Below are 12,950 nucleotides of genomic sequence, written 5' to 3' on the forward strand. Positions count from 1 at the left end.
CAACCCGCTGAATCCGAACACAGGGTCACGGGGGTCTGCTGGAGCCAATCCCAGCCAACACAGGGCACAAGGCAGGGAACCAATCCTGGGCAGGGTGCCAACCCACCGCAGGACACACACAAATACACTCACACACCAAGCACACACTAGGGCCAATTTAGAATCACCAAACCACCTAACCTGCATGTCTTTGGACTGTGGGAGGAAACCGGAGCGCCCGGAGGAAAAAAGGGAGTAAATTAGAGTCACAAGGTATATGTGGAATGAAAATGTCGTCTCCCTTTCCAGTTAGAATAGTAGCCTCGATTACGCGTGGATGACGTGACAGTGTTGTCACATTTCTCACAACTTTGATATAGAATTTTTTCTGAAGTTAATTAGAATTTACTGTTTTAGGGTTTTCCTTCATTTTTTTAAATCATGTTCACACATTTAAATTGTTTTTATGAATCACCGAAACTATAATTTTGGATATTTACTCTTTCTTTCGCTTGGTCATTTAGTTGGGACGAACATTGGGACAGACATACTTTCTTGCTTATTTATTAGATATATAGGGTGGTCCAGATCTAATTATGCAACTTTTAATGCAATGCAGGAAAACAATGCAAGACAAAAGAATTGTTCGTCTCCCCACCATTTTGGAATGCAGGGCAGGTGCTGGCAACAAAAAATAATGTTTTGTGAATTCTCTATGTAATAAACTTAAGTAGCGTAATGAAAGTTGCATAATTAGATCTGGACCACCCTGTATGTATCAATATACTCGCTCTCTATCTCTATATATTATATATATAAATATGAATGGAAGCGAAGGTTTGTGATATGGTTTGCATATTCGTAGTTGGAGATACACAAAGAGAGAGAAAGAATCACATATCATAAAGTAGTTTTCATTCCTGAGCTTTCAGCTCCTGCCAGAAGCCGTCATCAGAGGATAATGATTAGACTTACAAGAATCAAAGGCAATATATAGCAAAATTAGGTGGGGGGGGGGGGGTTGTAGGTGAGTGTGTGCGGGTGGGGGGTAATGAGGTGGGGCTAGGAGGGTGTTGGTCATAAAGTTTTATTTATTATGAATATGTTCTACTGAAGTTTGCATATGCTGGGTTCATGTCCAAATGTCTGTTAATGGCGTTCTCATTTGATAGCCAAGATTCGGCCAGCTCTCTTGCACTTTTAGTACTGGCCTTAAATCTCACTTGTACATTGTCCCAGATAAATGTATGTCCGGTTGAATTTGGGTGCGTACAAATCAGTGATTGGGAGTCCTTCCTTCTGACGGCATTTTGATGTTCCTGTACACATGTTGCGATTCTTTTTGACATTTGTCCTATGTATACCGCTGGGCAAGAACTGCATGGAATGCTATAGACTGCGTTTTGTGTCTCTGCTGCCGAATTTCTTGTTTTTGGCATTAAAAAGGACCCCCGTCTCAGATTAGCACGAATATATCACTTCTGTAAGCGAACTGTGATTCTTAGCACAATGAGAGAAGTCGCAAAATCAACCGGAATGTTCAAGCAAATTCTAGAAAAAAAGCCTGATCTAAATCCGTTAAGTAGATCTCTCATTCACTAGCTAAGCAGATGTAAGACACGCCCCAAGGCTGGCACGTGAGTGAGGAGGGCCCCATCCCGCCGCCACCCCCTCCCCTCAGCCCACTGCATCTCTCTTGGATTTGTGCAAATAAATCGGTACCGCAAGCAAACTATGATACTTAGCGCAGTAACAGAGGTCGCAAAATCAATCGGAATGTTCAAGCAAATTATAGAAGAAAAACCCGATCTAAACTCATTAAGTAGTTCTCTCGCTCGGATAAACGGAAGAGGATGGATGGATAGTTCTCTCGTGAAAAGTGGACATACATACAGACATTGGATTTTATATATATATAGAGCTTTACACACACAAGTACACACAGCGGCTCCCAGAGAGTATTCCGACGCCTTCATCTTTTGCACAGCAAACTTTACTGTGTTACAGAGTTCATTTTAAGTGGATAATTTTGCTATTTTTGTCCATCCATCTACACTCAACAACTCAATATAACAATGTTTTCAGAAACGTTTGGAAATTTATTAAAAATTAAAAGAGCTGAAAACTCTCATTCCTAGAAGTTACCAACTCCTTTGCCGTGGCACTCCAAACTGTTCTCAGGTGGTCCTGTTTGCTTTAATTCTCCTTGTGATGTTTCCAGAACCTGACTGGACTCCACCTGTGGCAAACTGAATTGATTGGACATCATTTAGAATGAGACACATGTACCTGTATATTAATTGTGGGACATTTCACACTGCATGTCTGCACAAAAACCAAGCCAAAGAGTCGAAGGAACTTTCTGTAGACCTCCATGATCAAATTGTGGTGAGGTAGTGATTGGGGCACAGGCATTAAACCATTTCTAAAGCTTTTGAGTGGTCCCAGGGAGCATATTGGCCTCTAAAATTGTGAAATTGTAGAATTTTGGAACTGCTTGAACTCTTCTGAGATTTGGCTGTCCTGCCAAACTAAGTACTGTATCTGGGCAAGAAGGTTACCACAAACCCATTGGTCACTCTAACAGAGCTTCAGAAGTCCTCTGCTGAGAGGGGAGAACCTGGTGGAAGGACGACCATTTCAGCAGCACTCCATCAATCAGCCATTTATGGTAGAGTGACTAGACGGAAGTCAGCCTTGACTAAAAGGCAGATGACAGCCCACTTGGATTGTGCCCAAAGACATTTCAAAAAACTATGAAAGCAAGAGGAAAAAGATTCTTGAACTCTCTGGACAGAAGTCCAACCACTACACCTATGCTATGGGGGTGCTTCTCAGCAGCAGGGACAGGAAGACTGGTCACAATTGAGGGAAGGGTGAATGCAGCCAAATACTGCGAGGCCCTTGAAGAAAACCTGCTCCAGAGTGCATATGGCCTCAGACTAGAGGGTGCTGGTTCATGACAATGACCTGAAGGATACAGCTAAGACAACGTGGCTTCACGTCAAGTTTCTGACTGTCCTTGAGAGACGGGGTCTAGGGCTGGGGGGTGTCTTCATCCAACCTGACAAAGCTTGAGAGGGCCTGCAGAGAAGAATGGCAGAAAATCCCCAAATCCAGGTAGGTGAAGATTTATCATGTCAGACCCCATGAGGATTCAAGCCTGGATTGGCTGTGAAGGGGGCTTTAACTACGTACTGGCTACTAAAGGGTCGGAATACTTGTGGCAATGTGACATTTCAGTTTTTTATTTTTACTTAACTTTGCAAAAATGTCTAAAATCATGTTTTCACTTTGTCATTCTGGGGTATTGTGTATTGATTGATGCTGGAAAAAGTTAATTGAAATAATTTTAACATAAAACTGCAAAATATGAAAAAAGTGAAGGGGTCTTTCTGAAGGCGCTGTGTATATGTTGTGTGTATGTGCATATTTCATCACTAGTACCATGAATGCAAATTAGGGCAATCAGGTTCAGGAATTAATGAATATTTGGGTTATTTCACAATATTTTACACGTGTCGTTTATTTTTGTTCAGTGCTTCAAATGTTGGTATATGAGATCTTTTAGCGCGCTTGTCTACTATTTTAACACAAGCAGCCAGATTCAAACCCGCAAATCCTGTTCGATTCCGCGGTGTTTATTTACCCCTGCAGTGCCGAACAGACAGGAACCAGCCCTGGACGGGGCGCCGGTCCATCACTGGGCCAACTGACGTTAAACAGCCATGATGCACGCCTTTGCGATGCAGGACAGCAGACGCCGTGCACGGACGAAAATCCCCACAGGAACGGGAAGAACGTGAAAACTCCACAGGAACGGCTCCCAGCCTGACGCCCAAACCCAAAACTTTGGAGCTGCGGTGCAGCAGGGTACGTCTTCATTCCATTCTTAATTTGGAAAATGAGTCGTGCCAACTGTGGGCAGCTCGCCTCGTATCGTCGTTTCACTCGCGTGCGCGCCTGCAGTATCCTCCACACTTACCAGCGCGCCTGCCACGGCGTGGACCAGAGTTTCGTAGGACAGAATCGTCGTAGCCGTTCGTCCTTCGGCCATGATTCTTAGTGTGTAGCGTGCAGGGGGACAACACAACTCTGTGACACACTGTACGCTCACACCTCCTGGCGGCGTCCTCCTTTCACTCTCCCGGTATAGACTGCTTCTGCACCTGCTGCGACCGCGGTCCTCAAATGTCACGCGACCTCCTGAGAAATGGGCGGAGCATGAAGACTGACGTCGTCTTCGTGCGGGGGCTTGATGGGAATTGTAGTTCTTAAGTGGATGTGGCGTGGCATTGCGTTGTGCCGGAGAGCTGTTGTATGTTTCATGTGCAGACTCACATCTTCAACGGTTGTAAGTTGTTGTTACTTCACATTAGGAAGGCGAGTAGCAAAGATATAATATATATAATTTTATATTAATCATGAACTTTTTTTTTACAGCAGACAACTACATCGAAACGTAGGCAGTGTGATGTAGGGGGTTCTCAAACTATAATGTGGCTGCTTCAATCTGCACCTTCATCTCTCAATTAACTTGTTTGTACTCCATTTGTAAATATCGGGGGTAAACAATTCTAGCTGTATTTTCATCACGAAAATCTTTCTTGCCAAATATACAGCAGTAATAATTGGTTGAAAAAAAGATGAAAACAGCTAATGTTGCAACTTGCAAGCAGGCCTAAAGGTGAGCGCGTGTGTGTCTGTGTGTGTGTGTGTGTGTGTGAAATGTACATATACAAAATAAAAATACATAAAGAAAAAACACATATTTCACTATTTTAGATAAGAAAACAGATGCCTTCAAAAGTAAAAGTACAGTGTATTGTGAAAGTATTCAGATCCCTTCGCTTTCCGCACACTTTATTGTGTTGTAGATTTAATGTTAAATGGATACATTTGCCAGTTACATCTATCAGTCGACACTCGCTAACCCATAATGACAAAGGGGAAACATGTTATTAAAAAGACTTGCACATTTATTCATGGTGCTCAATTAGAGATAGACAAGGCACGAAATATATGAAAGATGATATATATGGATGGATGGCTGTATATGAAAGATAGATGTGAGAGGCACTATATAATAGGTAGATAGGTATCATCTTAAGTCTGTTTGCCTATTAGGCTCCATTAGTCATGAAGTTAATACTTTATTTAAAGATCTGCCCTTTGTCTTTACTGGATTTTCTCTCTCTGCACCTACTGTACAGATGTGATGTGCTATTAGTTTTTACTGTTAATCAACATCTTTGCTAATTTATTCATGAGCACGGTCTCCCAGTGTCATAATATGTCATACATTGGATGGTTCTTATTGTTTTCTGCCAAAAAGTGTAATACAACAGATGGATGGATGGATGAATTGATTGATTGATTGATTGATTGATTGATTGATTGATTGATTGATTGATTGGCTGGTCAATTCTCAAACAATCGCAATGAGATTTCATATTTAATATTGAAGTCTGCTATTTTATTGACTTTCATTTTATGTAAGTATATTCAAAAGGCACTAAGTGACAGATAGGTAGGCAGATAGACAGATACATAGGTAGCTATGAAAAGCACTTTAACTGGAGATTGACAACGTATAGATAGAAACATGTGAACTGATCTATATATAAGAGATGGACAGGAAGATGTGAAAGGCACTATATAAGAGATAGAGAGAACTGAAAGGCACTGTACAATATATAGGTGAATTGTGGCGTACACATCTGTCAACATGTTATAATTCTCCCTTTCACATCTGTCTCTTATGTGTAGTATTTCATATGTATCTATCTATCTATCTATCTATCTATCTATCTATCTATCTATCTATCTATTATATAGTGCCTTTCATATCTATCTATCTATTATATAGTGCCTTTCATATCTATCTATCTATCTATCTATTATATAGTGCCTTTCATATCTATCTATATATCTATCTATCTATTATATAGTGCCTTTCATATCTATCTATCTATCTATCTATCTATTATATAGTGCCTTTCATATCTATCTATCTATCTATTATATAGTGCCTTTCATATCTATATCTATCTATTATATAGTGCCTTTCATGTCTATCTATCTATCTATCTATCTATCTATCTATCTATCTATCTATTTATATCTCTATCTATCTATTATATAGTGCCTTTCATATCTATCTATCTATCTATCTATCTATCTATCTATCTATCTGTCTATTATATAGTGCCTTTCATATCTATCTATCTATCTATCTATTATATAGTGCCTTTCATATCTATCTATCTATCTATCTATCTATCTATCTATCTATCTATCTGTCTGTCTATTTGTTATAGACTGATATTGACAAGGCATATAGAGTATAGCAGATAGATTAATTGATGTGAAATATTCTGTATAAGAGATAGACAGACAGACATGAAGGGTTGTACTAGGTAATGTAGACAGATGTGAAAGGCACTATATTAGAGACTGACAAGGCACGATCTAAAAGGCATAAAGATATGAGCGGTGCTATATAACAGATACATTGCTATATTCTTTTCTCGCTCTTAGTAGTCCATTTCTTTCCCTAATCCCGATCTGTAGGTGAAGGTCTCCTAAACCCGTCACATTTCTGCACTTGTTTCCAGCCCTCCCAGCTGAGGCCCACTTTCATTTTCATACAAACCCCCCCACCCCCACCCCCACCCAATTCTCGATATACAGTCAATCTTTCCAAAGACCGCCCCGCCCCCCTGGATGTCATTTAGTCTGCAATGTGCCGACTATAAACGGATAAATCACTCAGCTGAGATAAGAGTTTAAGAAAGGTCACACAAATGGAGGTCCTCCTTTATCGTGCAGCTCCAGAGCCCACAGGATTCCCTTTGAAGTTTCTGGCTCCTCGATCTCTTTCTCGTGTTTCCTTCCCCAGCCTGGTGTGGCTCCGCTCGCAGTTCGTTAATCGCCACGTCTGTGCTGAACAGCGTCAAGTGGACTTTAGCTCTTCCTTGATCCTCCCATGTGCAGATGACGTTTCCTTGTCACCTTTCCACACAGCCTTCTCCCCCCGCAGACCATTCGGCCACGGCTTGGGGATCATGCACCTCGGCTCCTGAGTCGCGAGCCCTGACACTGCGCGGCTAACCATGTCGGACAGATACCACAAAGCGGCCATCGATGGCTATAAGGATCTTCTAAAAGAAGCCACTAGGAAAGATCTGAACACCCCGGACGAAGATGGCATGACCCCCACCCTATGGGCGGCATACCACGGACACGTTGAAGCGCTCCAGCTGATCTGCAGCAGGGGGTGAGTAGAGACGGCTGAGATTGAGACCCCCACCAGGTCAGGCGTGTGGTTGGGGTTGAGGTGAGATAAGAGACGTGAAGTCAGAAAGGTTTGTACGAGAAACCCAAAATCGAGAGCTCTGGGAGAACCGGAACCGGGGAACCGTCTTTCTGTAAAATAAGACAGCGCGAGGCGCTCGTGATCTTTCCGTCTTGTCGCTCCTGTCGCACGGATTCTCACTTTGACAGTTAGAGCTGGAATATGGAGGTTTAAAGAAGAAGCTTGATTCCGTACACCCTCAATCAGTTTTGCGCAGAGAGGTGCAATCCCACAGGAAGCGAGGAAGGAGGCGGCGGCGGCAGGGTGGCGTAGTGTTTAGCGCAGCTTGAGAGGACTGGGCCAGGTGGTCATCTGTTACGTTTTCGAGCCTGCAGTTCACACGTTCCGCCTGCGTGTCTACGTGGATTTTGATTTCTAGTGGACTCTTGTTTTTCATTTCCACATTCCAAGGTGGGTGGGTGTTGGTGTGTTCGGACTGCTGCCCTGTTCCTGTGCTTTTCTTGCTTCGCTCGACCCGGGTCAGTCCCACTCACACACTTAAAAATGGTGATTCTTTACTGACCTTTAACTGGGCTGTGTGGTAGAACCCTTGTTTGACAAAGAGCCATTTCCTACTGGGAAGGATTCTCTGCATGTGAAATTGGCTCACGGGGCATTGAAAAAGCTCCTAACATGTGGGCAAAACGGACATCTTTAATGTCTGGCAGGTGACCTAGCAGGTCCGTGACAGATCAAGAGAACCTGAACCCAGCCTGTGTCATTGAATGCAGTGAGAGGAACCCATTGGTGTTTCACAAATTGGTTAGCATTTACTTATGGCTACCTGTAATGGATCTGGGTTGGCACAGCAGTGCAGTTGTAGCGCTGCTGCCTGACAGTAAGGAGACCTGGGTTCACGTCCCGAGTCCTCCCCACATGGAGTTTGCATGTTCTCCCTGTGTCTGTGTGGGTTTCCCCACTGGTGGTCTACTGGCGATGCTAAACTGGCCCTGGTGTGTGCCTGATGTGTCTGCCTAGTGATGGACTGGCACCCTATCCCGGGTTTATTCCTGTCTTGTGCCCTATACTAGCTGGGTTAGCATCCAGCACCCCCCACGACCCTTAGTGTGGATTAAACAGGTTAGAAAATGACATGACACGTTATGAATCTAAATGAGTGGCTCTATTCTGGAACCTTCATCCTCCTCTATGGCATCTCTCAGACTTGCCACCCACAGTTTTTTTTAAGAGTTTCTCAGGTCAGGTGTGCCCATCATGCCCACTGGCACTTAGGGCAGCAACAAAGCTCATCTACCCACATCTATCCTTGGCCAATTTCTCCACGGTTCCCTAGGTTCATGTTCATCCTCTGCAGCTCTTTTTCATCTGTACACCTCCATGTTGTTTTTTGGGCACCCCCTTCTTCTTCTTCTGCCTTCTGAAGTCCAGCATGGAGCAGTTTTGATGATGGATTCTGCATCCCGCCTCAACATGTGGCCTATCAGCCACCATCACTTTGTCACCAGAATGGTGTTCATGTCAGCTTGGTGGCACTGGGCAAGGAGGTCTTGGCTGGAAGTTGTCTGTGGCATATCCTTCTGAGGCATGTTGTGTGAAAGGATAACAGTTTTTCAGTGTCACTTACCGTTATTCTGTGAAGTGACTTGAGCATGGGAAAGGCGCTATATAAATAAAATGTATTATTATTACAGTTGTATTGACCAGACACAGCATGGGTAGAGGCGCAGGTCCTCCTAAATGGAGAAATTGGAAGGATGGACACAATTATGGCATTGATTGTGGGCTTCAGTGTAAGTTTTAAGTTTTTAGATTACAATTTTAATTACTGATATTAACCCAAGAGGGATTTTAGTCTCCAATCTTTACCTCACTCGAGAAGCCAGGATCTGGTGGGAATACAACTCAAGAGAGACATGACATGGCATAAAATGGACAGTAGCATCAAATGATGAATAGCAACTTGCGCCAGTCTTCTTTGGGAATAACAGAGTAGTGGAGGGTACTTATGTCAGCCATGAGCCGTAGAATGGAAACGCAAGGCTGTCGTTAACTTGCAGCCCAATACCACTTAGGGAGTGTCCATCGTTTTTATAGCAGCCATCCATCAAGTGAGCTCAGTTTAACGATCATGATGATGACGATGATATGCTTGTATATCCACTACCAGTCAAAAGGTTTAGAACGTCTGTCAGTCATGAATGAATGGTGACTTCCACCACTGCTGCTCTTTGAAGAGCCTGTGGGGTGGAAGAGGCAGGACCTCCATGACCAACCTGGAAGTGATGTCACTAAGCTTCATCATCTGGACAGCGAATGAAAAAGAAGAGGCTGTTAGTGAGCACGTCTCCTCAGACAGACACCGGTTTGAGAGTCCTTACCCCAAAACTGTTGTGTAGAATCTCCCTGCATACTGTAAATACACAAGGAGTCAGTGTGAGGCTGCAGCAGCGTGCAACCACAAGAAGGTTAAAGACAAAACGATTTGGCTCTATGGCCTTCACCGGGTGTGCCACAGCCAAAACCTTCTGTCTTTAACCTTCTTTCCTTTTCAGTGTGTAAATAACCTTTAACCTTTTTTGCCCTTTATATACAAATAAAATCCAACGTCTGTCTGTCTGACTGTCTGCTTTTCACGAGAGAACTGCTTAACGGATTTAGATCGGGGTTTTTTCTATAATTTGCTTGAACATTCTGGTTGATTTTGTGACTGCTTTCATTGCGCTAAGAATGTTAGGAGTAGGGAGCCAGGCGGGGCGGGGCGAGACCCTCCTCACTGTCCTGTTTCACTTCTACGTGCGGGGAGCCACGGGGGAACAGCTAATGCCCCCTACTCACTTCGCTCGCTTAATTAAAATATGTTTATATCTATTCCAGGACTCAGAAACTAGTTTTAGCAGACTACACTGGACCTGAAAAGTTTCTAAACATCCCTCCCTCCTTCCGTCCATTCATGTCCTCAGCCTCCTCATTTCAGTTCAGCATTTCATAGGTCCTGAGCTTATCCCATCTTTTGTATTATTTGATTGTGTACTAAATATTTAATACAATAAATGTGATCTTAACTGTGACTGTACCATGAAAAAAGTAGATAAGGAGTTTGATTGACGGATGGGTAAACGAATATACAGTACACAGCAGATATTCTAAGATTACATTTTCAGTACAAAGTCGAGCAATAAAGTGTGTGCAGAACTAAAACATTACATTGGTGTTATAAAGATAAGAAACTGGCATTTGTTTCACTATATATATATATATATATATAGACATTTTTCCAGAGTATACTTTTTTGCTATTCATATCTATCTATCTATCTATCTATCTATCTATCTATCTATCTATCTATCTATCTATCTATCTATCTATCTATCTATCTATCTATCTATCTTATAGTGCCTTTCATATCTATCTATCTATCTATCTATCTATCTATCTATCTATCTATCTATCTATCTATCTATCTTATAGTGCCTTTCATATCTATCTATCTATCTATCTATCTATCTATCATATAGTGCCTTTCTATCTATCTATCTATCATATAGTGCCTTTCTATCTATCTATCTATCTATCTATCTATCTATCTATCTATCTATCTGTCTTATAGTGCCTTTCATATCTATCTATCTATCTATCTATCTATCTATCTATCTATCTATCTATCTATCTATCTATCTATCTATCTATGATATAGTGCCTTTCTATCTATCTATCTATCTATCTATCTATCTATCTATCTATCTATCTATCTATCTATCTATCTATCTATATATCTTTCTATCTATCTATCTATCTATCTACAGTGGTGTGAAAAACTATTTGCCCCCTTCCTGATTTCTTATTCGTTTGCATGTTTGTCACACAAAATGTTGCTGATCATCAAACACATTTAACCATTAGTCAAATATAACACAAGTAAACACAAAATGCAGTTTGTAAATGGGTGGTTTTTATTATTTAGGGAGAAAAAAAAATCCAAACCTACATAGCCCTGTGTGAAAAAGTAATTGCCCGCCTGAACCTAATAACTGGTTGGGCCACCCTTAGCAGCAATAACTGCAATCAAGCGTTTGCGATAACTTGCAATGAGTCTTTTACAGCGCTCTGGAGGAATTTTGGCCCACTCATCTTTGCAAAATTGTTGTATTCAGCTTTATTTGAGGGTTTTCTAGCATGAACCCGCCTTTTTAAGGTCATGCCATAGCATCTCAATTGGATTCAGGTCAGGACTTTGACTAGGCCACTCCAAAGTCTTCATTTTGTTTTTCTTCAGCCATTCAGAGGTGGATTTGCTGGTGTGTTTTGGGTCATTGTCCTGTTGCAGCACCCAAGATTGCTTCAGCTTGAGTTGACGAACAGATGGCTGGACATTCTCCTTTAGGATTTTTTGGTAGACAGTAGAATTCATGGTTCCATCTATCACAGCAAGCCTTCCAGGTCCTGAAGCAGCAAAACAACCCCAGACCATCAGACTACCACCACCATATTTTACTGTTGGTATGATGTTCTTTTTCTGAAATGCTGTGTTCCTTTTACGCCAGATGTAACGGGACATTTGCCTTCCAAAAAGTTCAACTTTTGACTCATCAGTCCACAAGGTATTTTCCCAAAGTCTTGGCAATCATTGAGATGTTTCTTAGCAAAATTGAGACGAGCCCTAATGTTCTTTTTGCTTAACAGTGGTTTACGTCTTGGAAATCTGCCATGCAGGCCGTTTTTGCCAAGTCTCTTTCTTATGGTGGAGTCGTGAACACTGACCTTAATTGAGGCAAGTGAGGCCTGCAGTTCTTTAGACGTTGTCCTTGGGTCTTTTGTGACCTATCGGATGAGTCGTCTCTGCGCTCTTGGGGTAATTTGGTCGGCCGGCCACTCCTGGGAAGGTTCACCACTGTTCCATATTTTTTGCCATTTGTGGATAATGGCTCTCACTGTGGTTCGCTGGAGTCCCAAAGCTTAGAAATGGCTTTATAACCTTTACCAGACTGATAGATCTCAATTACTTCTGTTCTCATTTGTTCCTGAATTTCTTTGGATCTTGGCATGATGTCTAGCTTTTGAGGTGCTTTTGGTCTACTTCTCTGTGTCAGGCAGCTCCTATTTAAGTGATTTCTTGATTGAAACAGGTGTGGCAGTAATCAGGCTGGGGGTGGCTACGGAAATTGAACTCAGGTGTGATACACCACAGTTAGGTTATTTTTTAACAAGGGGGCAATTACTTTTTTCACACAGGGCCATGTAGGTTTGGATTTTTTTTCTCCCTAAATAATAAAAACCATCATTTAAAAACTGCATTTTGTGTTTACTTGTGTTATATTTGACTAATGGTTAAATGTGTTTGATGATCAGAAACATTTTGTGTAACAAACATGCAAAAGAATAAGAAATCAGGAAGGGGGCAAATAGTTTTTCACACCACTGTATCTATCTATCTATCTATCTATCTATCTATCTATCTATCATATAGTGCTTTTCTATCTATCTATCTATCTATCTATCTATCTATCTATCGATCTATCTATCTATCTATCTATCTATCTATCTATCTATCTATCTATCATATAGTGCCTTTCTATCTATCTATCTATCTATCTATCTATCTATCTATCTCTCTATCTATCTATCTATCTATCTATCTATCTATCTATCTATCTAT

The 12,950-nt window shown here is 41.7% G+C and overlaps 1 protein-coding gene across 1 annotated transcript in view; it reads right to left on the reverse strand.

Moving 5' to 3' along the window:
• The window catches only part of LOC114661061 (peroxisomal membrane protein PMP34), a 28,309-nt gene extending 24,027 nt beyond the window's left edge, over positions 1-4,282 (reverse strand). The window contains exon 1 of the mRNA XM_051933663.1: positions 3,965-4,282. Coding sequence (XP_051789623.1) covers positions 3,965-4,036 — 72 coding nt within the window. The 5' untranslated portion in view covers positions 4,037-4,282. The remainder of the gene's footprint in view (positions 1-3,964) is intronic.
• Between the last annotated feature and the right edge of the window lie 8,668 nt (positions 4,283-12,950).

The sequence above is a fragment of the Erpetoichthys calabaricus genome, chromosome 11, assembly GCF_900747795.2.
Source record: "Erpetoichthys calabaricus chromosome 11, fErpCal1.3, whole genome shotgun sequence".
Classification (NCBI taxonomy): domain Eukaryota; kingdom Metazoa; phylum Chordata; class Cladistia; order Polypteriformes; family Polypteridae; genus Erpetoichthys; species Erpetoichthys calabaricus.